This window comes from Bombina bombina, chromosome 3 (assembly GCF_027579735.1).
Source record: "Bombina bombina isolate aBomBom1 chromosome 3, aBomBom1.pri, whole genome shotgun sequence".
NCBI lineage: Eukaryota > Metazoa > Chordata > Amphibia > Anura > Bombinatoridae > Bombina > Bombina bombina.
This window is the reverse complement of record NC_069501.1, coordinates 636,099,102-636,126,171: the sequence shown is the minus strand read 5'-3', so window position 1 is coordinate 636,126,171 and position 27,070 is coordinate 636,099,102. Positions and strand designations below refer to the sequence as shown.

At 41.7% G+C, this 27,070-nt stretch overlaps 1 protein-coding gene across 1 annotated transcript in view; it reads right to left on the bottom strand.

Moving 5' to 3' along the window:
* Positions 1 to 27,070, bottom strand: part of INTS2 (integrator complex subunit 2) — a 187,617-nt gene that overhangs the window by 34,029 nt on the left and 126,518 nt on the right. Inside the window, exons 22-23 of the mRNA XM_053707342.1 lie at positions 15,715 to 15,820; positions 20 to 196 (exon numbers count right to left, since the gene is read on the bottom strand). Of these exons, the coding sequence (XP_053563317.1) occupies positions 20 to 196; positions 15,715 to 15,820 (283 nt within the window). The remainder of the gene's footprint in view (positions 1 to 19; positions 197 to 15,714; positions 15,821 to 27,070) is intronic.

The following is a 27,070-nucleotide window of genomic DNA, read 5'->3' as shown; positions in this document are numbered from 1 at the left end:
TTAAATTTATAATACTTACGTGAAATTATTGGATCAACATCTCTTGTCTGAGTAGCCACGTTTGATGCACAAACCTGTCCAATCTGTATAAGTAGGGACATAATATCCTCATACAATGGAGGGAAAGCTTGGCAGAAGGATACCAAACATGGTAGTGTTGGCATGAAAAATACAAATCGCTTTGCTTGAGTTAAGACTGTGAATAAAAGGGAGAAAATCAATATAAAACCAAAACAACTTAAGTTGGCATATTGGATATATGGGTTACAAATTCATATTTCAAATAATATACCATTTAAAGGGACAGTCTACTTGAAAATTAAAAAAGATAGATAATCCCTTTATTACCCATTCCCGTTTTGCATAACCAACACGGTTATATTAATATACTTTTTACCTTTGTATCTAAGCCTCTGCAGACTGTCCACTTATCTCAGTACAATTTACAGACTTGCATTTTAGCCAATTAGTGCTGACTCATGAATAACTCCACGGGAGTGAGCACAGTGTTATCCATATGGCCCCCATGAAATAGCATTGTCTTGCTGTGAAAAGCTATAAAAATGCACTGGGATAGGAGGCAGTCTGTAGCCTCTTAGAGACAGGCAGAAATGTAGAGGTTTAAAGGTAATAAAGTATATTAAAGTATAACAATGTTGGTTGTGCAACGCTGGGGAGTGGGTACTAAAGGGGTTATCTATTTTTTTGTAGACTGTCCCTTTAAGTACAAATTTGACCACAGCTTGAAACCTGTTGGATTATTTTACTTAGCTGTAAACAAACATCTTCTAATGGCTTCTAATAATGTGTCTGACTGTAAAGTTTGAAAACATGAAGGGGCCGATTATCTAAAATTTGCTGGTTCTCACATGGTCTTTCACACCGAACCTGCCCTGTCGGAATTATTTTTAAAAAAACATAATTTATGCTTACCTGATAAATTCCTTTCTTCTGTAGTGTGATCAGTCCACGGGTCATCATTACTTCTGGGATATTACTCCTCCCCAACAGGAAGTGCAAGAGGATTCACCCAGCAGAGCTGCATATAGCTCCTCCCCTCTACGTCACTCCCAGTCATTCGACCAAGGACCAACGAGAAAGGAAAAGCCAAGGGTGAAGTGGTGACTGGAGTATAAATTAAAAAATATTTACCTGCCTTAAAAACAGGGCGGGCCGTGGACTGATCACACTACAGAAGAAAGGAATTTATCAGGTAAGCATAAATTATGTTTTCTTCTGTTAAGTGTGATCAGTCCACGGGTCATCATTACTTCTGGGATACCAATACCAAAGCAAAAGTACACGGATGACGGGAGGGATAGGCAGGCTCTTTATACAGAAGGAACCACTGCCTGAAGAACCTTTCTCCCAAAAATAGCCTCCGATGAAGCAAAAGTGTCAAATTTGTAAAATTTGGAAAAAGTATGAAGCGAAGACCAAGTTGCAGCCTTGCAAATCTGTTCAACAGAGGCCTCATTCTTGAAGGCCCAAGTGGAAGCCACAGCTCTAGTAGAATGAGCTGTAATTCTTTCAGGAGGCTGCTGTCCAGCAGTCTCATAAGCTAAACGAATTATGCTACGAAGCCAAAAAGAAAGAGAGGTAGCGGAAGCTTTTTGACCTCTCCTCTGCCCAGAGTAAATGACAAACAGAGAAGACGTTTGTCGAAATTCCTTAGTTGCCTGTAAGTAAAATTTTAGAGCACGGACTACATCCAGGTTGTGCAGTAGACGTTCCTTCTTTGAAGAAGGATTTGGGCATAAAGAAGGAACAACAATCTCTTGATTGATATTCCTGTTAGTAACTACCTTAGGTAAGAACCCAGGTTTAGTACGCAGGACTACCTTATCCGAATGAAAAATCAAATAAGGAGAATCACAATGTAAGGCTGATAATTCAGAGACTCTTCGAGCCGAGGAAATAGCCATTAAAAATAGAACTTTCCAAGATAACAACTTTATATCAATGGAATGAAGGGGTTCAAACGGAACGCCCTGTAAAACATTAAGAACAAGGTTTAAACTCCATGGTGGAGCAACAGTCTTAAACACAGGCTTAATTCTGGCCAAAGCCTGACAAAAAGCCTGGACGTCAGGAACTTCTGACAGACGTTTGTGTAACAGAATGGACAGAGCTGAGATCTGTCCCTTTAATGAACTAGCAGATAAACCCTTTTCTAAACCTTCTTGTAGAAAAGACAATATCCTAGGAATCCTAACCTTACTCCAAGAGTAACCTTTGGATTCACACAAATATAGGTATTTACGCCATATCTTATGGTAAATCTTTCTGGTAACAGGTTTCCTAGCCTGTATTAAGGTATCAATAACTGACTCAGAAAATCCACGTCTTGATAAAATCAAGCGTTCAATTTCCAAGCAGTCAGCTTCAGAGAAGTTAGATTTTGATGTTTGAAGGGACCCTGTATCAGAAGGTCCTGTTTCAGAGGTAGAGACCAAGGTGGACAGGATGACATGTCCACCAGGTCTGCATACCAAGTCCTGCGTGGCCACGCAGGTGCTATTAGAATCACTGATGCTCTCTCTTGTTTGATTCTGGCAATCAATCGAGGAAGCAACGGGAAGGGTGGAAACACGTAAGCCATCCTGAAGTCCCAAGGTGCTGTCAGAGCATCTATCAGGACTGCTCCTGGATCCCTGGATCTGGACCCGTAACGAGGAAGCTTGGCGTTCTGTCGAGACGTCATGAGATCTATCTCTGGTTTGCCCCAACGTCGAAGTATTTGGGCAAAGACCTCCGGATGAAGTTCCCACTCCCCCGGATGAAAAGTCTGACGACTTAAGAAATCCGCCTCCCAGTTCTCCACTCCCGGGATGTGGATTGCTGACAGGTGGCAAGAGTGAGACTCTGCCCAGCAAATTATCTTTGATACTTCCATCATAGCTAGGGAGCTTCTTGTCCCTCCCTGATGGTTGATGTAAGCTACAGTCGTGATGTTGTCCGACTGAAACCTGATGAACCCCCGAGTTGTCAACTGGGGCCAAGCCAGGAGGGCATTGAGAACTGCTCTCAATTCCAGAATGTTTATTGGCAGGAGACTCTCCTCCTGACTCCATTGTCCCTGAGCCTTCAGAGAATTCCAGACGGCACCCCAACCTAGAAGGCTGGCGTCTGTTGTTACAATTGTCCAGTCTGGTCTGCTGAATGGCATCCCCCTGGACAGATGTGGCCGAGAAAGCCACCATAGAAGAGAATTTCTGGTCTCTTGATCCAGATTCAGAGAAGGGGATAAGTCTGAGTAATCCCCATTCCACTGACTTAGCATGCACAGTTGCAGTGGTCTGAGGTGTAAGCGTGCAAAGGGTACTATGTCCATTGCCGCTACCATTAAGCCGATTACCTCCATGCATTGAGCCACTGACGGGTGTTGAATGGAATGAAGGGTGCGGCAAGCACTTTGAAGTCTTGTTAGCCTGTCCTCTGTCAGGTAAATCTTCATTTCTACAGAATCTATAAGAGTCCCCAGGAAGGGAACTCTTGTGAGTGGAACGAGTGAACTTTTCTTTTCGTTCACCTTCCATCCATGTGACCTTAGAAATGCCAGCACTAACTCTGTATGAGACTTGGCAGTTTGAAAGCTTGAAGCTTGTATCAGAATGTCGTCTAGGTATGGAGCTACCGAGATTCCCCGCGGTCTTAGTACCGCCAGAAGAGCACCCAGAACCTTTGTGAAGATTCTTGGAGCTGTAGCCAATCCGAATGGAAGAGCCACAAACTGGTAATGCCTGTCTAGGAAGGCAAACCTTAGGTACCGATAATGATCTTTGTGAATCGGTATGTGAAGGTAAGCATCTTTTAAATCTACAGTGGTCATGTATTGACCCTCTTGGATCATAGGTAAAATTGTCCGAATAGTCTCCATCTTGAACGATGGAACTCTTAGGAATTTGTTTAGGATCTTTAAGTCCAGGATTGGTCTGAAAGTTCCCTCTTTTTTGGGAACCACAAACAGATTTGAGTAAAACCCCTGTCCCTGTTCCGATCGTGGAACTGGATGGATTACTCCCATTAACAAGAGCTCTTGTACGCAGCGTAGAAACGCCTCTTTCTTTGTCTGGATTGTTGACAATCTTGACAGATGAAATCTCTCTCTTGGAGGAGAGTATTTGAAGTCCAGAAGGTATCCCTGAGATATTATCTCTAGCGCCCAGGGATCCTGAACATCTCTTGCCCAAGCCTGGGCGAAGAGAGAAAGTCTGCCCCCCACTAGATCCGATCCCGGATCGGGGGCCCTCAATTCATGCTGTTTTAGGGGCAGCAGCAGGTTTCCTAGTCTGCTTGCCCTTGTTCCAGGACTGGTTAGGTTTCCAGCCTTGTCTGTAGCGAGCAACAGCTCCTTCCTGTTTTGGTGCAGAGGAAGTTGATGCTGCTCCTGCTTTGAAATTACGAAAGGAACGAAAATTAGACTGTCTAGTCTTGGCTTTGGCTTTGTCCTGAGGCAGGGCATGGCCTTTACCTCCTGTAATGTCAGCGATAATCTCTTTCAACCCGGGCCCGAATAAGGTCTGCCCTTTGAAAGGTATATTAAGCAATTTAGACTTAGAAGTAACATCAGCTGACCAGGATTTTAGCCACAGCGCCCTGCGTGCCTGAATGGCGAATCCTGAATTCTTCGCCGTAAGTTTAGTAAGATGTACTACGGCCTCCGAAATGAATGAATTAGCTAGTTTAAGGACTCTAAGCCTGTCCGTAATGTCGTCCAGAGTAGCTGAACCAATGTTCTCTTCCAGAGACTCAATCCAGAATGCCGCTGCAGCCGTGATCGGCGCAATGCATGCAAGGGGTTGCAATATAAAACCTTGTTGAACAAACATTTTCTTAAGGTAACCCTCTAACTTTTTATCCATTGGATCTGAAAAAGCACAGCTATCCTCCACCGGGATAGTGGAACGCTTAGCTAAGGTAGAAACTGCTCCCTCCACCTTAGGGACCGTTTGCCATAAGTCCCTTGTGGTGGCGTCTATTGGAAACATTTTTCTAAATATCGGAGGGGGTGAGAACGGCACACCGGATCTATCCCACTCCTTAGTAACAATTTCAGTAAGTCTCTTAGGTATAGGAAAAACCTCAGTACTCGTCGGTACCGCAAAATATTTATCCAACCTACACATTTTCTCTGGTATTGCAACTGTGTTACAATCATTCAGAGCCGCTAACACCTCCCCTAGTAATACACGGAGGTTTTCCAGTTTAAATTTAAAATTTGAAATATCTGAATCCAGTCTGTTTGGATCAGAACCGTCACCCACAGAATGAAGTTCTCCGTCCTCATGTTCTGCCACCTGTGACGCAGTGTCTGACATGGCCCTAATATTATCAGCGCACTCTGTTCTCACCCCAGAGTGATCACGCTTACCTCTTAGTTCTGGTAATTTAGCCAAAACCTCAGTCATAACAGTAGCCATATCCTGTAATGTGATTTGTAATGGCCGCCCAGATGTACTCGGCGCTACAATATCACGCACCTCCCTCTGAGCGGGAGATGTAGGTACTGACACGTGAGGCGAGTTAGTCGGCATAACTCTCCCCTCGTTGTTTGGTGAAATTTGTTCAATTTGTACAGATTGACTTTTATTTAAAGTAGCATCAATACAGTTAGTACATAAATTTCTATTGGGCTCCACTTTGGCATTGCAACAAATGACACAGGTATCATCCTCTGAATCAGACATGTTTAACACACTAGCAAATAAACTTGCAACTTGGAAATACAATTCAATTAGAATAATATTAAAATGTACTGTGCCTTTAAGAAGCACAGAAGATCTATGACAGTTGAAAATTAATAAATTGAAACAGTTATAGCCTCAATCCTTGTAAACAACACAACTTTAGCAAAGGTTTAATCCCATTAGCAAAGATAACAAATTCTGAAAGCAGGAAACAAATTACAGAATAAACGTTTTTTATCTCAGTCAAACTATAATTCTCACAGCTCTGCTGAGAGAAATTACCTCCCTCAAAATAAGTTTTGAAGACCCCTGAGCTCTGTAGAGATGAACCGGATCATGCAGGGAATACAATGAGTTGCTGACTGAAATATTTGATGCATAGAAAAAGCGCCAAAAAACGGCCCCTCCCCCTCACACACAGCAGTGAGGGAGAACAGAAACTGTCAGAAAAACAGATTAAGCAACTGCCAAGTGGAAAAATAGTGCCCAAACATTTATTCACACAGTACCTCAGCAAATGAAAACGATTTTACATTCCAGCAAAAACGTTAAACATAATCTCTAGTTATTAAACAGCTTTATGTATTTCTTACAGTGTAATTCTAGTGAAGTACCATTCCCCAGAATACTGAAGTGTAAAGTATACATACATGACATTATATCGGTATGGCAGGATTTTCTCATCAATTCCATTGTCAGAAAATAAAAACTGCTACATACCTCTATGCAGATTCATCTGCCCGCTGTCCCCTGATCTGAAGTTTACCTCACTCCTCAGATGGCCGAGAACAGCAATATGATCTTAACTACTCCGGCTAAAATCATAGCAAAACTCTGGTAGATTCTTCTTCAAACTCTGCCAGAGAGGTAATAACACACTCCGGTGCTATTTTAAAATAACAAACTTTTGATTGAAGATATAAAACTAAGTATAATCACCATAGTCCTCTCACACATCCTATCTAGTCGTTGGGTGCAAGAGAATGACTGGGAGTGACGTAGAGGGGAGGAGCTATATGCAGCTCTGCTGGGTGAATCCTCTTGCACTTCCTGTTGGGGAGGAGTAATATCCCAGAAGTAATGATGACCCGTGGACTGATCACACTTAACAGAAGAAAGGGCAGTTGCTGCAAATGGCCAGATGTCTCCAATAGAAAGTAATGGAACTCGCTGGAAAGGGAAACTTTGCTGTGTAGGGTGAAGTTAGCAGTGAGCGCACTTGAAAAATTAAATCCTGCGTAAAAAAAATATGCACATTACGCTGTTTCTGGTATAGCATCTTACAATCGCCTCTATTTTCATATGCATGTGTTTTCTATTAGGGTATTAAGTATTTTTCATATTTTGTCACAACCTCGCCTCCTTATGTTTGCAAGAAAAAAACTGTCAAATCTGTAGGGCAGAAATGTTTAGATAATTAAGCTTGGATTGATAGAAAATTTCATACACGCCCATGGAACGCCCTTGTACAGCCCATTTTATGATAAAACAACAATTATGCTTTGTATTTTATACTTGAAAATACAAATTTCAATGTGTTTTTTGCACCTCTAGTGTACTTAAATTGCGATTTACCCTGTGCATATTTAATATGATTTATTCATGTGTAATTTACATACAAATTTTACTGATAAAATAGAAGTTTTGGTGAACAAATTTGTTTTTATTTTTGATGCACCTTAACAATACAATTTTTTCCTGCGTATTTATGTGTGACTGGTTCAATTATTCATTTTGTATGATTTTTAATTTACTATTTTCATTGTGCACTTTTGTAATGTATGCATCTCCTTCCCATACAAAAATGCAGTATACGCTCCTTAGCGAGACACCCTGTTTTCAGGGTAAAAACTAGCTTTAGATAATTACACCAGGAAAAAAGAAGTACTGGCGAGCATTCTTAAACAATCTTGCCAGGGCAAAGACCTTTAGATAATCGGCCCCTAAAATACTGAGCAGCACATTAATCTGAGCATAAAAGGGTAAACGCGTAAGGCTTTCCCGATAGAGTTATCTTTTGACCCACTGAGAACAACCTTTTAGTTAATTACCATTGTATATAAATTGAGGCATTGATACAAATTGAAAGGTGCCTTAAAAATACTTTCTCTTTGCTGTATTCAATGGATTACTAAATGGTCTCGCAATAAAACTTAACCCTTTATCTGCTGAGCCCTTTACAATCATGTGCCAAAGCTGTATTTAGCCCTTTGCAATGATTGCATTTAAATTTCAGTGTGTTTTTTTTGTTACCCACACAAACTTTGTGGTCGATCACAGTGCTTTAGCAACGGTTAATGATTTTTCTACAATATTCACCATTTATATATCTCTAAAGATTTTTGTAGCTAAACCATTTGATCAGCTTTTTTAAAGAATTACGATCAATCCATTTCTGTTGATTTTATTTTCAGCAGACAAAGCAGATTCAGAAAATAACCCTAACTGATAGAATTGAAAAGGCAAAACTTAAGAAATTAGAAAAAAATGCTGTGTCATTATGTATAGTATACATGGTTAAGAATAGCATAATGGGATTTATAATTTCCAAAATATTTAAAAACACACACATTTGAGGTTTCACATTTAGCATCAGCTTTAGATAATGTAAATATCACTACATTTTTAATAATAATAATAATAATAATAATAATAATCTATACTATAATCGTGTTTGTAACACGTCCGTCACCGTCATAAGTTGCACACGCATCCTCAAAAGGATTCCGAAAATGGCAGGGTGGTGAAAGAGTCCACCCAAGACAAATGAAGCATTAAGAAAAAAAAACACGCAAGAAATATTAACAAACACCAAAACCGCTAACCCCCAAATTGCAAAACAAGTAATTAACCCCTAATCTACAAATTAACCAACACAATCAACATAATTAAAATATTAACCCCTAAACTGCCAACCCCCACATCGCAATAAATCTAAACCCCTAAATCGCCAACCCCCCACATCACAATAAACCTAATTAACCTATTAACCCCTAATTAACCTATTAACCCCTAATCCGCCAACCCCCCACATCGCAATAAACCCAATTAACCTATTAACTCCTAAACCGCCAACCCCCCACACAGCAATAAACCTAATTAACCTATAACTCCTAAACCGCCAACCCCCCACAACGCAAGTAACTAATTTAATTACTAAGCCCCCTAACCCAACAACCCCCTTTAAAATCCCAACATTAATTTAAAAATAAAACCTAATATTAAAACTACAAAAAAAAAAGTCTAAAATTACAGAAAAAAATAAACAAAATTATCAAAAAAAAAATTAAACCTAATCTAATACCCCTATGAAAATAAAAAAGCCCCCCCAAATAAAAAATGGTCTTTTGTAGGACATTGTCCTAAAAAATACTAAAATACTAAGTGCCCCCCAACAGTAAAACACCCCCACCCACCAACCCCCCAAAATAAAAAAACCTAACACTAAAAAAAACCTTAACTACCCATTTCCCCTAAAGGGGCATTTGTATGGGCATTCAGCTCTTTTACTGCCTTTAAAAGGGCAATCGGCTCTTTTACAGCCCAAAAAACCCTTATAAAAAACACCCCCCCCCCCAAAAAAAAAAAAAAAAAAAAAAGCCTAAGACGAGGCCCCAAAAAATAGGTACTCACCGTCCCTGAAGTCTGGCGGAGGAGGTCTTCTTCCAGGTGGCTCCATCATCTTCTATCTTTATCCGGAGTGAAGGCGGCGCAGAGCTGGCTTCCCCAATGCGCGGATCCGGAGCAGTGGTCCTCAGCAGCGTGGAGGCTCCACTTCATGTGACCGTCTGCCGCACACAGAGCTATTGAAATCTTATTGGCTGATTTGAACAGCCAATAGGATTTCAGTAGCTTCAATCCTATTGGCTGATTTCAAAATTTAAGCCAACAGGAATGCAAGGTACCCCAAATTGAATGCGGTACCTTCCATCCAATTTTTAGTGTACGACGGAGATTGGATGAAGAGGAGCCTCCATGCCGATGAGGATCGCCGCCGCTGAAGACCGCCGCTCCAGATCTGTGCATCAGGGAAGACCACTCCGCACCGCGGCACCTTCACTCCGGATGAAGATAGAAGATGATGGAGCCGTCTGGAAGAAGACCTTCACCGCCGCACTTCAGGAACGGTGAGTACCTATTTGGGGCTTAGGCTTTTTTTTATTTTTTGGGGTGGCTTTTTTTTAGATTAGGGTTTTTTGGGCTGTAAAAGAGCCGATTGCCCTTTTAAGGGCAGTAAAAGAGTTGAATGCCCTTTTAAGGGCAATGCCCATACAAATGCCCCTTTATGGGCAATGGGTAGCTTAGTTTTTTTAGACTCAGTTTTTTTTTATTTTGGGGGGTTGGTTGAGTGGGGGGTTTTACTGTGAGGGGGTGCTTTGTAATTTTTGTATGTAAAAGAGCCGATTTCTTTACCCTTTTAAGTGCTATTGGTAGTTTATTGATAGATTAGGGTGTGTTTTTATTTTGGGGGGGATTTTTTATTTTTATAGAGGTATTAGTTCAGGCTTAACATTTTTATTTTGGATAGCTTTGTTTATTTTTTTCTCTAATTTTAAATTTTTTATTTTTTGTAATATTAGCTTTGGGGTTTGAAGTTTTTAAAAAATAGACTGCCCTCTGGGCAGGCTTATCGCCTACTAGTAATAAGAATAATAGTAATTAAAAAATAGAACATAAAATGTATTTTGTCATGTTGCACTTTATACAATATATATATATATATATATATATATATATATATATATATATATATATATATATATATATATATATATATATATATATATATATAAAATGGTTTTAAATACAATGATAATAACAATGATAATCCCTTTATTAACTATTCTCCAGTTTTGCATAACCAACACTGTTATAGTAATATACTTTTTACCTTTGGCAAAGACAACCCAGCCAAAGGCTTAAATACTTCTCCCACTCCCCTCATCCCCCAGTCATTCTGCAGAGGAACAAGGAACAGTAGAAGAAATATCAGGATGAAAGGTGCCAGAAGAATATAAGGATGCCCCACATAAAATTACTGGTGGGGAGCTGTGGACTCTTTCCATCAGAAGAAAAGGATATTATCAGGTAAGCATAATTTATGTTTTTCTTCTTTAATGGAAAGAGTCCACAGCTGCATTCATTACTTTTGGGAAAACAATACCCAAGCTATAGAGGACACTGAATGCCAAGACGGGAGGGTACAATAGGCGGCCCATACTGAGGGCACCAGGCCTGAACCTCTACCCATTAAAAAAAAAAACTGCTTCGTCCGAAGCCGATAAAAGTTTAAGAGGAAAAGCCCCAGTGACACTGACTCGCAGCTAGTCCAGAAGCCAAACTAGAGACCGCAAATGAACGCGACTGAGCTAACAGTCCTCCAGGAGACACTGTCGCCCAACAAACGGTCCCCCACTGCTCATCTCCACAAATGAAGGAGACACCAGCCGAAACCCCCAAGGGGACAAGGCAAAGGAGAATCAAGGAAACCGAAAGGTCCCCTAATACAAAAAGGAACACCTCCATGAGTGAGCCCAGCTCACAGAGACCCAAAGGGGCCCGAACAGGAAAAGGAGGCCTCGCCTATACCAAGCGAAACCCGGGATAAGACCGGGCACAGAGACAGAACAGAAGTCTCCCCAATATCCTGCAAGCATGGATGCAACAGAAGAGGTAAAGTCCTCCCAGTGTCTGGCCATAGAATACCAAGGTATGCGACCATAAAGAAAAGGGATGATGCCGGAAGGGCAACAACTGTCCTCAAGGCCCAAATGCCCCGGCTAAGGGGAAGTCAAATTCCAAACACAGATGTCCTAGAAAAGGACCCCCCGACAAGTAGCTTGCCAAGCAGAGGCACAGCCAACCCAAGGAATCCACGGAAACACTGGCAAGCTGACCAGGGGAATGCAACCCTAAGGTGCACCAGAAATTGGACATCCAGCACCAGCAGATGGGTATGAACCAACCAACCTTGAGGCACAAGCCACACACTAACCAACAGATGACATTAGCCACTCTGTGGCAAAGAGTAAAAAATACTCCAGAAAACCTGGCCAACCCTGACCAGGTGAGGTAGATGGAGCAAAGACAAAGCCCAAGTTCCCACTACTGTGGAACACCCCGACCAGCCCTGAGATCCAAGCTTCCAAAACCACCCAGACTGGGTCAGTAAAAAGGCCAAGCAGAGCATCGGCTACCGGAATTCTCAAGTAGAAAAAACAGGTCCGGGCACCTAATAGTTCAGGCAAACCTTACCCTAGAACTAAACACCACAAACAGCCAAAAAGACAGACACGAGGGTATGGGGATGCATATCCAGACAGCGAGAACTTGAAAGCTCAGACCAAAGGGAGGAACCACCCGTAGCTAAAGTCCAACGCTCCAAGAAGCAAAACTAGAAGTCGTATAAAGATACTTCTCAGAGCCTCAGGACAACCAAGGGATACCTCGAGGTCCAAAAAATCCTACTAGCAGGACTACTCTCCCTAACACCTCTGCACAAGCAGAGGACACAAGGAAGAGAAGGCACTAAGCCTACCCAGCTCCGTAAAACCCTGAGCTAAACAAAAGTCCCCGCAGGGAAGAACCATCACCTGGAAACACAGATCCCTAAAAGGAGATCCACTCAACCGGAGGCAATGAAAGAAGACCCAAAGGCCTCTTATAACTCAGTCAAGAGTAAGAGCTGCAACTAGATATACTAGAAACAGCTACGCGTACACCTGCAAGGTGTCAAGAACGGCAACCTTCCACATGCTAGACAGCTATGCTGTACAAGCTGTTGGATCAAGCCCAAAAGGACACATCCAGAGGCCTAAAAAAGAAGGCCAAATCACTCAATAGCGGTAAGGGGCATTAAGCCCTCCCACCTTCCACCACATGGGGGAGGAAACTCTAAGTTCTGATGAAATCAGATGTCAGATAGAGTGACGCAGCGGAAAAACTCCTCTGCCCGGTCATCTATGACTGAAGGCTATAAGGACTGAAATAATCCTTCCCACCTCACGGACCCACAGGTCCTTTCGAATGCTTAGTTGAACATGAAAAACAATGATAGCCTGAGCACTCGGCGCTTCTACCGAACCAGCCGAGCAGAACAGCGCCACGTGTCTGAACAGCCACAAGACCGAACGAACCCGACAGGACCAGCCTGCACCTAGGATCCCAACCGGCAAGCTGTGTAAATTCTCCCTTGTAGGGGAAAAAACAGAAAACAGACATTTTTAACAGAGGACTAACATGTCCAACAACTTCTGAAGAAGCAATAAAGAGTATCAATCCCAGAAGGTTCCCGAAGGAAACAAAAACAAATAAAAGACATCCCATTGGATATAAAAAAATATATAAGGCAACCCGAAGGTTAATGCCCAAAAGACACAGGCCTACCCGCAGGACCAGCCAAACGGAGCCCTATCTCATAAAACTGGGAAAGATCTCAACAAATGACAATCAGGAGTTTACTTCAACCCCACATGTCTAATGAGGTGCACCATTTGAATTATCAGACTGAAATTCCCTGTATCTGGTAACGATAGGGTCATTCAATAACTGAAAAACGTGTCTGAGCAACACGCGAAGGCGTGCAATTCTGTAACGGAAGGCACAACACTCAGGGACAGATACCCCAGCGTGGAACTGTAGAGGCCCTCCCCAAGGCGGAAGGCCCAGGACAATAGGGCACGAGCACATTCTCAAAGAAACGTCTGGACTCTGCCGACGAACAATCGCCAACATTATGTGGAAGCGAAAACGTGCTGCAACCTCCGGGGGAAACACGCCACCCCGCATGGAGGAACCATAAACTGGGTTACCCACATGTGCAGAAGTATGATTTAGTAGGGAACTCGCTTCTCGGAGGACAGGACCCCCAGAGGCGGATGGCTCAGCAGTCCCTTGATTCCCCGAGCCCGAGGAACCAGGCGCTCTGAAGTGGCATACGGAACAAAACTGGTTGACATCAAAATAGTCTCAGTATCAGAATCCTCTGTAACTGAATCTGAAATTAACACAGTCTCAGCATCAGAATCCTCCATAGCTGGATAGAGGATATTTAAATATAGACTAAAGTAGTGAAAACTAAAACGGCACCTGGCACCCTCAATGGCTGTGGTACTCACCATCTCCTATGACCAGACCCCTGCGGACTAGAAAATTTCCTTCACCTCGCGGTCAGGAATGCGGAAATGGAACAACGAAACGTAGCCACGCCCGAACACAAGGTGAACCGTACAGTCCAAACAAGCGCGCCCAACCAAAAGCCTGCGTCACTTCCAAAGGCCTCAATCTTCCAACCACAAGCCCAGTAAACATTGCACATAAGCAGGTTGAATCACATAACAAACATGATTATAACCCCCCCCCCCTGTTCAATAACCCCCCTCAGGAGATATTAACCTTTGATTCCAAGATACTTAAAGAGACTCATTGAGAACCTTATGTATAGTTAGACCCGCAAGGTGGTAACCTCTCAGGAAACATTCACATTACAGTACATTGCAAATTAAGTAAAATTAAGCAATCTTACCGGAATCTACGCCATGGAACAGGAACACGGCCCTTCAAGTGTGACGGATAGTAGCATCGCCTCCACCATGGACTTGAGAGAAAAAAGCAGGCAGCGAAGCGAAGTTCGACAACGCCGATTGCTTGAGGAGCTGTTAATATGAGTCGGGATGGTTTCACAGAAAGAAACTCCCTGCATCTCCGGACTCTAACTTTCATCCAAGCCCTCACTGAGAGACTGACAGGACTACTTAAAACTTAAAAAAATACTTAAAACTCCTGTCCCATGCCGAAGAGTACTACCCTCTATAAGAGACAAAAACAAAAATTAAAAATTCTGACACTTCTCTGCCATCCTCCTGGGACGAAAGGCAAAGAATGACTGGAGGATGAGGGGAGTGGGAGGAGTATTTAAGCCTTTGGCTGGAGTGTCTTTGCCTCCTCCTGGTGGCCAGGTTCTTATTTCCCAAAAGTAATGAATGCAGCTTCGGCCAGTAGGGGCTTAGAAACAGGGAAACATAGAGGTTTTAAAGTATATTAATATAACAGTGTTCGTTATGCAATGTTGGAGAATAGGTAGTAAAGGCGTTATCTATCTTTTTAAACAATAAAAAAAAATCAAGTAGACTGTCCCTTTAAAACTGAAATGCACCCATGTACATTTCAATGTTGACTTTTATATTTCTTTAATAAAACTCCAAACATAAAATTAAAAATATTCATATACAGATTTTCAAGCTTCATGCCCCTGTATTTATTGTGTATAACAAGAGGGGGTACTCCACCCTCTCATTTGGTTCCATATTATCCTATTAGGTAATCATTGCCTCCATGGTGATCACCTGATAAGGCTTCAACTTCTTAGGGTCACTTGCCTTATTCCATAGCTAAGAGAGAGGCACCAAAGTCCCCTTTCGAACCCAAAACATCCTAAAATTCCTATATAATTTACCTTCTACCTAAAGGAGCACAAGAAGAGTTGTATAAGTATTAGTATGCAGGGGCTCTTGGGGATCTACTGTGTATGAATACAGTAAATACATTAGATAGTATTTTATCACAATCACCTTCCACTGACTGGGTGTACAAGAATCTATATTGAAAAGAGGGGGCTCCCTTCTTTCCAAATTCGGGGCTTTGAGCTCCTCTGTGTTCTCTGGGAAGTTATAGGGACTCAAAAAATCCCTTTAATCAAAAGAACCAGATTAGCTATTCCAAATGAGGTGACTCGTTCCCCTCTAAATAAATTTAGAGGGATAGGGGTTCCATAAAATTCTCCCTGGTGTATAGTAAAATAAAGTTAAATTATAATTAGTGCCTCTTATGTGTTTAGGAGTATGACACGAAAGACAAGAAAATAAACTGTAAACTTTTAACTCTCAATGATGGGCACTAAATCATTTGTTCTGTGGTGTTGTCCCAAAACAACATTATAACAATATTAATATATTCTTCTAATGTATTCAAGTTATTACAATAAAGAAAACTTAACATTGATAAAAAAATTACACCCCATGCATACCTGTAAGCAGTGTTCCCATAACGTTGATGGCTAAGCGAGCCATACTGAGAGACTTAGGCAACGCATACTGAATACACAAGTATGAAAGCAGCTGGATAGCAAAAATCTACAAAGAAAAAAAAATGTCTTAACATCAGTTTCTAAATAAGAAGTAATTAAATATAAACAAATATTATATGTATACATAATAGAATATATTTTGAAAAAGTAGAGGCATTGCATATGAAGGATATACAGATTATGAGTGTAATTTTCAAGGGTTCCGCTGCTCTAGGGGACCGTGAATGACACAACAAAAATAGGGACAGATTACAAGTGGCACACTATTTAGCACTTTTGCTCGCACGCAGATACAGCTGGAAGTAAACTTTTTACGTCCATGGGTTAGGTTAGCATGCGTATTACAAGTTGAAAGTAAAATGTTTGCGTGCAAGAGAAATCTGATGCACGCTAACTTCAGGACATTGGCTATCGCGACCAGACTAACTTCTCCCCATAGACTTTAATGGAGACTGGTTTTAAAAAAAAATTGCTAGTACCGGGTTGGACCCCCATTTGCCTTCATAACTACCTTAATTATTCGTGGCATAGATTCAACAAGGTGTTGGAAACATTCCTCAGATATTTTTGTCCATATTGACATGATAGCATCACGCAGTTGCTGCAGATTTGTCGGCTGCACATCCATGATGCAAATCTCCCATTCCACCACATCCCAAAGGTGCTCTATTGGATTGAGATCTGATGACTGTGGAGGCCATTAGAGTACAGTGAGCTCATTGTCATGTTCAAGAAACCAGTTTGAAATGATCTGAACTTTGTGACATGGTGCATTATCCTGCTGGAAGTAGCCATCAGAAGATGAGTACACTGTAGTCATAAAGGGATGGACATGGTCAGCAACAATACTCAGGTAGGCCGTGGCATTTAAACAATGCTCAATTGGAACTAATGGGCCCAAAGTGTGCAAAGAAAATATCCTCCACACCATTACACCACCACCTCCAGCCTGAACCGTTGATACAAGGCGGGATGGATCCATGCTTTCATTTTGTTTACGCCAAATTCTGACCCTACCATCTGAATGTCTCAGCTGAAATTGAGAATCATCAGACCAGGCAAAGTTTTTCCAATCCTCTATTGTCCAATTTTGGTGAGCCTGTGCGAATTGTAGCCTCAGTTTCCTGTTCTTAGCTGACAGGAGTGGCACCCAGTGTGGTCTTCTAATGCTGTAGCCCATCTGCTTCAAGGTTCAATGTGTTGTGCGTTCAGAGATGGTATTCTGCATACCTATGTTGTAACGAGTGGTTATTTGAGTTACTGTTGCCTTTCTATCATCTCGAACCAGTCTGCCCATTCTGCTCTGACCTCTGACATCAACAAGGCATTGTCGTCTACACAACTGACGCTTACTGGATATTTTCTTGTTTTCGGACCATTTTCTGTAAACCCTAAAGATGGTTGTGCGTGAAAATCCCAGTAGATCAGCAGTTTTTGAAAACCAGCCCGTCTGGCACCAACAATCATGCCACATTCAATGTCACTTAAATCCCCTTTCTTCCCCATTCTGATGCTCGGTTTGAACTTTAGCAAGTTGTCTTCACCACGTCTCGATACCTAAATGCATTGAGTTGCTGCCATGTGATTGGCTGATTAGCAATTTGTGTTACCAAGCAATTGAACAGGTGTACCTAATAAAGTTGCTGATGAGTATATGTATATATATATATATATATATATATATATATGACACTCGAGAAAACATAATTTATGCTTACCTGATAAATTCCTTTCTTCTGTTGTGTGATCAGTCCACGGGTCATCATTACTTCTGGGATATAACTCCTCCCCAACAGGAAATGCAAGAGGATTCACCCAGCAGAGCTGTATATAGCTCCTCCCCTCTACGTCAGTCCCAGTCATTCGACCAAGAATCAACGAGAAAGGAGTAACCAAGGGTGAAGTGGTGACTGGAGTATAATTTAAAAAATATTTACCTGCCTTAAAACAGGGCGGGCCGTGGACTGATCACACAACAGAAGAAAGGAATTTATCAGGTAAGCATAAATTATGTTTTCTTCTGTTATGTGTGATCAGTCCACGGGTCATCATTACTTCTGGGATACCAATACCAAAGCAAAAGTACACGGATGACGGGAGGGATAGGCAGGCTCATTATACAGAAGGAACCACTGCCTGAAGAACCTTTCTCCCAAAAATAGCCTCCGAAGAAGCAAAAGTGTCAAATTTGTAAAATTTGGAAAAAGTATGAAGCGAAGACCAAGTTGCAGCCTTGCAAATCTGTTCAACAGAGGCCTCATTCTTAAAGGCCCAAGTGGAAGCCACAGCTCTAGTGGAGTGGGCTGTAATTCTTTCAGGAGGCTGCTGTCCAGCAGTCTCATAGGCTAAACGTATTATGCTACGAAGCCAAAAAGAGAGAGAGGTAGCAGAAGCTTTTTGACCTCTCCTCTGTCCAGAATAAACGACAAACAGGGAAGAAGTTTGGCGAAAATCTTTAGTTGCCTGCAAGTAGAACTTGAGGGCACGAACTACATCCAGATTGTGTAGAAGACGTTCCTTCTTTGAAGAAGGATTTGGACACAAGGATGGAACAACAATCTCTTGATTGATATTCCTGTTAGTGACTACCTTAGGTAAGAACCCAGGTTTAGTACGCAGAACTACCTTGTCTGAGTGAAAAATCAGATAAGGAGAATCACAATGTAAGGCTGATAACTCAGAGACTCTTCGAGCTGAGGAAATAGCCATTAAAAACAGAACTTTCCAAGATAACAATTTTATATCAATGGAATGAAGGGGTTCAAACGGAACACCTTGTAAAACGTTAAGAACTAAGTTTAAACTCCATGGCGGAGCAACAGCTTTAAACACAGGCTTGATCCTAGCTAAAGCCTGACAAAAAGTCTGGACGTCTGGATTTTCTGACAGACGCCTGTGTAACAAGATGGACAGAGCTGAAATCTGTCCCTTTAATGAACTAGCTGATAAACCCTTTTCTAAACCTTCTTGTAGAAAAGACAATATCCTAGCGATCCTAACCTTACTCCAGGAGTAACCTTTGGATTCGCACCAGTATAGGTATTTACGCCATATTTTATGGTAAATCCTTCTGGTAACAGGCTTCCTAGCCTGTATCAGGGTATCAATAACCGACTCAGAAAAACCACGTTTTGATAAAATCAAGCGTTCAATTTCCAAGCAGTCAGCTTCAGAGAATTTAGATTTTGATGTTTGAATGGACCCTGTATCAGAAGGTCCTGTCTTAGAGGTAGAGACCAAGGCGGACAGGATGACATGTCCACTAGATCTGCATACCAAGTCCTGCGTGGCCATGCAGGCGCTATTAGAATCACTGATGCTCTCTCCTGTTTGATTCTGGCAATCAATCGAGGAAGCATCGGGAAGGGTGGAAACACATAAGCCATCCCGAAGGTCCAAGGTGCTGTCAAAGCATCTATCAAAACCGCTCCCGGATCCCTGGATCTGGACCCGTAGCGAGGAAGCTTGGCGTTCTGACGAGACGCCATGAGATCTATCTCTGGTTTGCCCCAATGTCGAAGTATCTGGGCAAAGACCTCCGGATGAAGTTCCCACTCCCCCGGATGAAAAGTCTGGCGACTCAAGAAATCCGCCTCCCAGTTCTCCACTCCCGGGATGTGGATTGCTGACAGGTGGCAAGAGTGAGACTCTGCCCAGCGAATTATCTTTGATACTTCCATCATTGCTAGGGAGCTTCTTGTCCCTCCCTGATGGTTGATGTAAGCTACAGTCGTGATGTTGTCCGACTGAAACCTGATGAACCCCCGAGTTGTTAATTGGGGCCAAGCCAGAAGGGCATTGAGAACTGCTCTCAATTCCAGAATGTTTATTGGAAGGAGACTCTCCTCCTGATTCCATAGTCCCTGAGCCTTCAGAGAATTCCAGACAGCGCCCCAACCTAGTAGGCTGGCGTCTGTTGTTACAATTGTCCAGTCTGGCCTGCTGAATGGCATCCCCCTGGACAGGTGTGGCCGATAAAGCCACCATAGAAGAGAATTTCTGGTCTCTTGATTCAGATTCAGGGTGGGGGACAAATCTGAGTAATCCCCATTCCACTGACTTAGCATGCACAATTGCAGCGGTCTGAGGTGTAGGCGTGCAAAAGGTACTATGTCCATTGCCGCTACCATTAAGCCGATCACCTCCATGCATTGAGCTACTGACGGGTGTTGAATGGAATGAAGGACACGGCATGCATTTTGAAGCTTTGTTAACCTGTCTTCTGTCAGGTAAATCTTCATTTCTACAGAATCTATCAGAGTCCCCAAGAATGGAACTCTTGTGAGAGGAAAAAGAGAACTCTTCTTTTCGTTCACTTTCCATCCATGCGACCTTAGAAATGCCAGAACTAACTCTGTATGAGACTTGGCAGTCTGAAAGCTTGAAGCTTGTATTAGAATGTCGTCTAGGTACGGAGCTACCGAAATCCCTCGCGGTCTTAGTACCGCCAGAAGGGCACCCAGAACCTTTGTGAAGATTCTTGGAGCCGTAGCTAATCCGAATGGAAGAGCTACAAACTGGTAGTGCCTGTCTAAGAAGGCAAACCTTAGATACCGGTGATGATCTTTGTGGATCGGTATGTGAAGGTAAGCATCTTTTAAATCCACTGTGGTCATGTACTGACCCTTTTGGATCATGGGTAAGATTGTCCGAATAGTTTCCATTTTGAAGGATGGAACTCTTAGGAATTTGTTTAGAATCTTTAAATCTAAGATTGGCCTGAAAGTTCCCTCTTTTTTGGGAACCACAAACAGGTTTGAGTAGAACCCTTGTCCTTGTTCCGACCGTGGAACCGGATGGATCACTCCCATTAATAACAGATCTTGTACACAGCGTAGAAACGCCTCTTTCTTTATCTGGTTTGTTGACAACCTTGACAGATGAAATCTCCCTCTTGGGGGAGATAATTTGAAGTCTAGAAGGTATCCCTGAGATATGATCTCTAGTGCCCAGGGATCCTGAACATCTCTTGCCCAGGCCTGGGCGAAGAGAGAAAGTCTGCCCCCCACTAGATCCGGTCCCGGATCGGGGGCTCTCGATTCATGCTGTCTTTGGGGCAGCAGCAGGTTTCCTGGCCTGCTTGCTCTTGTTCCAGGACTGGTTAGGCTTCCAGCCTTGCCTGTAACGAGCAGCAGCTCCCTCCTGTTTTGGTGCAGTGGAGGTTGATGCCGCTCCTGTTTTGAAATTCCGAAAGGGACGAAAATTAGACTGTCTAGCCTTAGCTTTGGCTTTGTCTTGAGGTAGGGCGTGGCCCTTACCTCCTGTAATGTCAGCGATAATTTCTTTCAAACCGGGCCCAAATAAAGACTGCCCCTTGAAAGGTATATTAAGTAATTTGGACTTAGAAGTAACATCGGCTGACCAGGATTTTAGCCACAGCGCCCTACGTGCCTGTATGGCGAATCCTGAGTTCTTAGCCGTAAGTTTGGTTAAATGTACTACGGCCTCCGAAATGAAAGAATTAGCTAGTTTAAGGACTCTAAGCCTGTCCGTAATGTCGTCTAGCGTAGATGAACTAAGGTTCTCTTCCAGAGACTCAATCCAAAATGCTGCCGCAGCCGTAATCGGCGCGATACATGCAAGGGGTTGCAATATAAAACCTTGTTGAACAAACATTTTCTTAAGGTAACCCTCTAATTTTTTATCCATTGGATCTGAAAAAGCACAGCTATCCTCCACCGGGATAGTGGTACGCTTAGCTAAAGTAGAAACTGCTCCCTCCACCTTAGGGACCGTTTGCCATAAGTCCCGAGTGGTGGCGTCTATTGGAAACATCTTTCTAAATATTGGAGGGGGTGAGAACGGCACACCGGGTCTATCCCACTCCTTAGTAACAATTTCAGTTAATCTCTTAGGTATAGGAAAAACGTCAGTACTCGCCGGTACCGCAAAGTATTTATCCAACCTACACAGTTTCTCTGGTATTGCAACGGTGTTACAATCATTAAGAGCTGCTAAGACCTCCCCTAGTAATACACGGAGGTTTTCCAATTTAAATTTAAAATTTGAAATATCTGAATCCAATCTGTTTGGATCAGAACCGTCACCCACAGAATGAAGCTCTCCGTCCTCATGCTCTGCGAGCTGTGACGCAGTATCAGACATGGCCCTAGTATTGTCAGCGCACTCTGTTCTCACCCCAGAGTGATCACGCTTGCCTCTTAGTTCTGGTAATTTAGACAAAACTTCAGTCATAACAGTAGCCATATCTTGTAATGTTATCTGTAATGGCCGCCCAGATGTACTAGGCGCCATAATATCACGCACCTCCCGGGCGGGAGATGCAGGTACTGCCGCGTGAGGCGAGTTAGTCGGCATAACTCTCCCCTCGCTGTTTGGTGAAATTTGTTCACATTGTACAGATTGACTTTTATTTAAGGTAGCATCAATACAGTTAGTACATAAATTTCTATTGGGCTCCACCTTGGCATTGGAACAAATGACACAGATATCCTCCTCTGAGTCAGACATGTTTAACACACTAGCAAAAAAACTTACAACTTGGTTATAATCTTTTTTAGCAAAAACGTACTGTGCCTCAAAGAGGTACTAAACGATTAAATGACAGTTGAAATAAAGAACTGAAAAAACAGTTATAGCATCAAACTGTAAAACAACACAACTTTTAGCAAAGGTTTGTTCCCATTAGTAAAATAACACTAATTAAATTTGACATAAAAAATACAAAGCAACGTTTTTATTCACAGTCACTATAAGAATTCTCACAGCTCTGCTGAGAGAATTTACCTCCCTTCAAAGAAGTTTGAAGACCCCTGAGATCTGTTAGAGATGAACCGGATCATGCAGGAAATATAAAAGTAACTGACTGGAATTTTTTGATGCGTAGCAAAGAGCGCCAAAAACGGCCCCTCCCTCTCCCACACAGCAGTGAAGAGAAACGAAACTGTCACAAATAAAAGCAAAAAAGGCTGCCAAGTGGAAAATAATGCCCAAATATTTATTCACACAGTACCTCAGCAATGTAAACGATTCTACATTCCAGCAAAAACGTTTAACATGATAAATAGTTATTAAAAGGATTAGTGACCTTTAACAGAGTAGTTCCGGTGAAATACCATCCCCAGAATACTGAAGTGTATACATACATGTCATTTTAACGGTATGGCAGGATTTTCTCATCAATTCCATTCAGAAAATAAAAACTGCTACATACCTCAATGCAGATTCATCTGCCCGCTGTCCCCTGATCTGAAGCCTTTACCTCCCTCAGATGGCCGAGAACAGCAATATGATCTTAACAACTCCGGTTAAAATCATAGTAAAAAACTCTGGCAGATTCTTCCTCAAACTCTGCCAGAGAAGTAATAACACGCTCCGGTGCTATTGTAAAATAACAAACTTTTGATTGAAGTCATAAAAACTAAGTATAATCACCATAGTCCTCTCACACATCCTATCTAGTCGTTGGGTGCAAGAGAATGACTGGGACTGACGTAGAGGGGAGGAGCTATATACAGCTCTGCTGGGTGAATCCTCTTGCATTTCCTGTTGGGGAGGAGTTATATCCCAGAAGTAATGATGACCCGTGGACTGATCACACATAACAGAAGAAAGCCCTATTCAATTTCATTACGGGTGAAACGCGCGTAGCGTGAAGGTGATGTTCCTGGAAAGGTAGAGGACGTCAACCGCTTTTCATCTGGGAGGTGTGTGACCGCTTCAATTTCATGCAAGACGGAGCAGCGTGTGTATCTGACTGAAGGCAAGCGGAGACGGAGGGGCAGCTCGATACCGCCTGAAAGAATACTAGCCTGGTCTGGTGAGCAAGAGGCGTGAAGCCTGTGTTGGCGAGCTGTAGGCATTTGAGTCTTTCAATACCCGGTCTCATATGGTGTCTCTATATACAGGACGCTTTGCAGATTTGCCGAATATGGCCAGAGCTTGCTGCGTGCTGTCTAATGCATGTGCTTTATGCTTAACCCTATAATAACAAGTATACTTTAAGGATACGCTTTTGCTGCATTTAATCAAATTTGGAAGTTGTGCATGATCTATGTTATAACAAGCTGACTTTTGTGCATGTGACTAACTCTTGTCTATGCTACTTTATTACGCTTTGGACATCATCAGTCTTTGATCAATACCCAAGCTTGGCAGTAACATGGGATGTCTGTCATTTACCTATGGACTGTTTATACGTATCTAATTTTTGATCTATACAGCTGTCTTAGAGGATATATGTGCTTATATTTTATATGTATTAGCATGATGCTTCTTTAGGGCTATGCATTATTAGTTGTTTATTAGTATCATTTATACTGTTGATACTCAGCTTTGCCGTTTATGTTATTCTGCTGTTAACACTGTTTTCCTTCTATAAGAAGATGTATCTGATGTTGTTCAATTAGTCAGCAGTTCATACACGGCAATTCAGATTTCTAACTTTGGTCACATATCCCCCGGGGGTTTCTAGGATCGCTTTATTTTGTTATATGCTATATATGTGTGTTATATATTGCTACTCTTATTAAAGAATTTTTTGATTTAAATAAATTGCCTTCTTTGACTTTAAGCAGCAGTTGCTTTGTGATCATTTACAGACCTTTTTCAATTTATAATTTGGTTTATATATTAGTAGTGCTGGATTAACTCATCTTTTTTCACTCTTATTTAGGATATATATATATATATATATATCTGTAAGAATATATACAGGTATATAGGAGCATATATAGGGTGAATATGAATATGAGAGGCAATGGGTAGTCAGAGTATTAACCCCTTAATGACAGAGGTCTTACCAGGTACGTCATAGAAAAATACTCCCTTAATGACAATTGACGTACCTGGTACGTCCTCTGTTCTCTGAAGTGCTGGAAGCGATCATGATCGCTTCCAGCTGCTTCCAAGGGATTGTAGTGATGCCTCAATATTGAGGCATCACTGCAATCCACTATTTTACTTACCGATGCAGAAAGGGCCACTCTGTGGCCCTCTCTGCATCGGCCAATGATGCTAACAAATTCGTTGGTGGGTGGGAGCATCTTTTGGCTATATGACCCCCAGTTAGCCAAACCGATCTGACACTGTCGGTTGTTGTGACCAGAGGGGTGGTTGCGGCGGGGGGGGGGGCGGGCGCGTGCGCGCGCACGCAAATTATGCATCAATATGAAAGTAAAAAAAAAACGATATAGATGCAGGGGGATCTTAGTTCTTTAGTAAGGGATCTGGGAGGGGGAGGGATATAGATCATTTAGGGGGGCCAGCTACACTACAGAAAACAAGTATTTCAGTATAAAAAAAAAAACTATTTTGGGGGGCAAATTGGGTACTGGCAGACAGCTGCCAGTACCCAAGATGGCGGCAAATAGGTAGAGGGGGAGGGTTAGAGATATGTATTGGGGGGGATCAGGGAGGTTGTGGGGTAAGGGGGGATCCATCACTGCAGACTGTATGAAAAAAATAAAAAAATAATAATAAATTATTTTTATTTCAGTACTGGCAGACTTTCTGCCAGTACTTAAGATGGCGGTGACAATTGTGAGGTGGGGGAGGGAAGAGAGCTGTTTGAGGGGGTCAGGGGGGGATCAGGGGGTGGGATGTGTCAGGTGCGAGGCTGATCTCTACGCTAAGGCTAAAAATTAACCCTACAAGCTACCTAATTAACCCCTTAACTGCTGGGCATATTACAAGTGTGGTGCGTAGCAGTATTTAACGGCCTTATTATTACCAAAAAGCAACGCCAAAGCCATATATGTCTGCTATTTCTGAACAAAGGGGATCCCAGAGAAGCATTTACAACCATTTGTGCCATAATTGCACAAGCTGTTTGTAAATAATTTCAGTGAGAAACCTAAAATTGTGAAAAATTTAAGTTTTTTTTTTTATTTGATCGTATTTGGCGGTGAAATGGTGGCATGAAATATAAAAAAATGGGCCTAGATCAATGCTTTAGGATGTCTTCTAAATATAAATATATACATGTCAAGGGATATTCAGGGATTCCTGAAAGATATCAGTGTTCCAATGTAACTAGCGCTAATTTTGAAAAAAAGTGGTTTGGAAATAGCAAAGTGCTACTTGTATTTATGGCCCTATAACTTGCAAAAAAAGCAAAGAACATGTAAAAATTGGGTATTTCTAAACTCAGGACAAAATTTAGAAACTATTTAGCATGGGTGTTTTTTGGTGGTTGTAGATGTGTAACAGATTTTGGGGGTCAAAGTTAGAAAAAGTGTGTTTTTTTCATTTTTTTCCTCATATTTTAAAATTTTTTTTATAGTAAATTATAAGATATGATGAAAATAATGGTATCTTTAGAAAGTCCATTTAATGGCGAGAAAAATGGTATATAATATGTGTGGGTACAGTAAATGAGTAAGAGGAAAATTACAGCTAAACACAAACACTGCAGAAATGTAAAAATAGCCATTGTCATTAAGGGTAAGAAAATTGAAAAATGGTCCGGTCATTAAGGGGTTAAAAGGGACAGGAAACACAATTTTTCTCTTTCGTGAGTCAGATAAAACATGCAATTTTAAACAACTTTCCAATTTATTTCTATCATCTAATTTGTTTCATTCTCTTGATATGCTTTTTAAAAAAAGCATATCTAGGTAGGCTCAGGAACTGCTGATTGGTGGCTGCACATGTATGCATCATGTTATTAGCTCACCCATGTGCATTGGTGTTTCTTCAACAAAAGATACTAAGAGAAGGAAGCAAAATAGATAATAGAAATAAATTTGATTTTTTTCCCCCAAATTGTATTCTCTATCTAAATCATGAAAAAAAAAAAAAAAGGGTTTCATGTCCCTTTAATCATACGAGTCTCTGCCATACACAAACTCAAAGATTATAATAGTTTGACATTTTATGCAAACACTGTGCTGTGCACAAGTGTGCTCAAACATTGCCATATGCTAAAACCCAGGCTATTATAGACTCCAGGTATTAAACAATTTCTTCTTTAAAGGTATAGAAATTAAAAAGGGACAATCTACTCCAGAATTGTTATTGTTTAAAAAGATAATCATTTTATTACCCATTCACCAGTTTTGCATAACCAACACAGTTATATTAATATACTTTTTCCTCTGTGATTACCTTGTATCTAAGCCTCTGAAGACTGCCCCCTTATTTCAGTTCAGTTTTGACAGACTTGCATTTTAGCCAATCAGTTGTTACTCATAAATAACTCCACGGGAGTGAGCACAATGGTATGTATATGGCACACATGAACTAGCACTGTCTACCTGTGAAAAACTGTCAAAATGCACTGAGATAAGAGACGGCCTTCAAGGGCTTAGAAATTAGCATATGAACCTACCTAGGT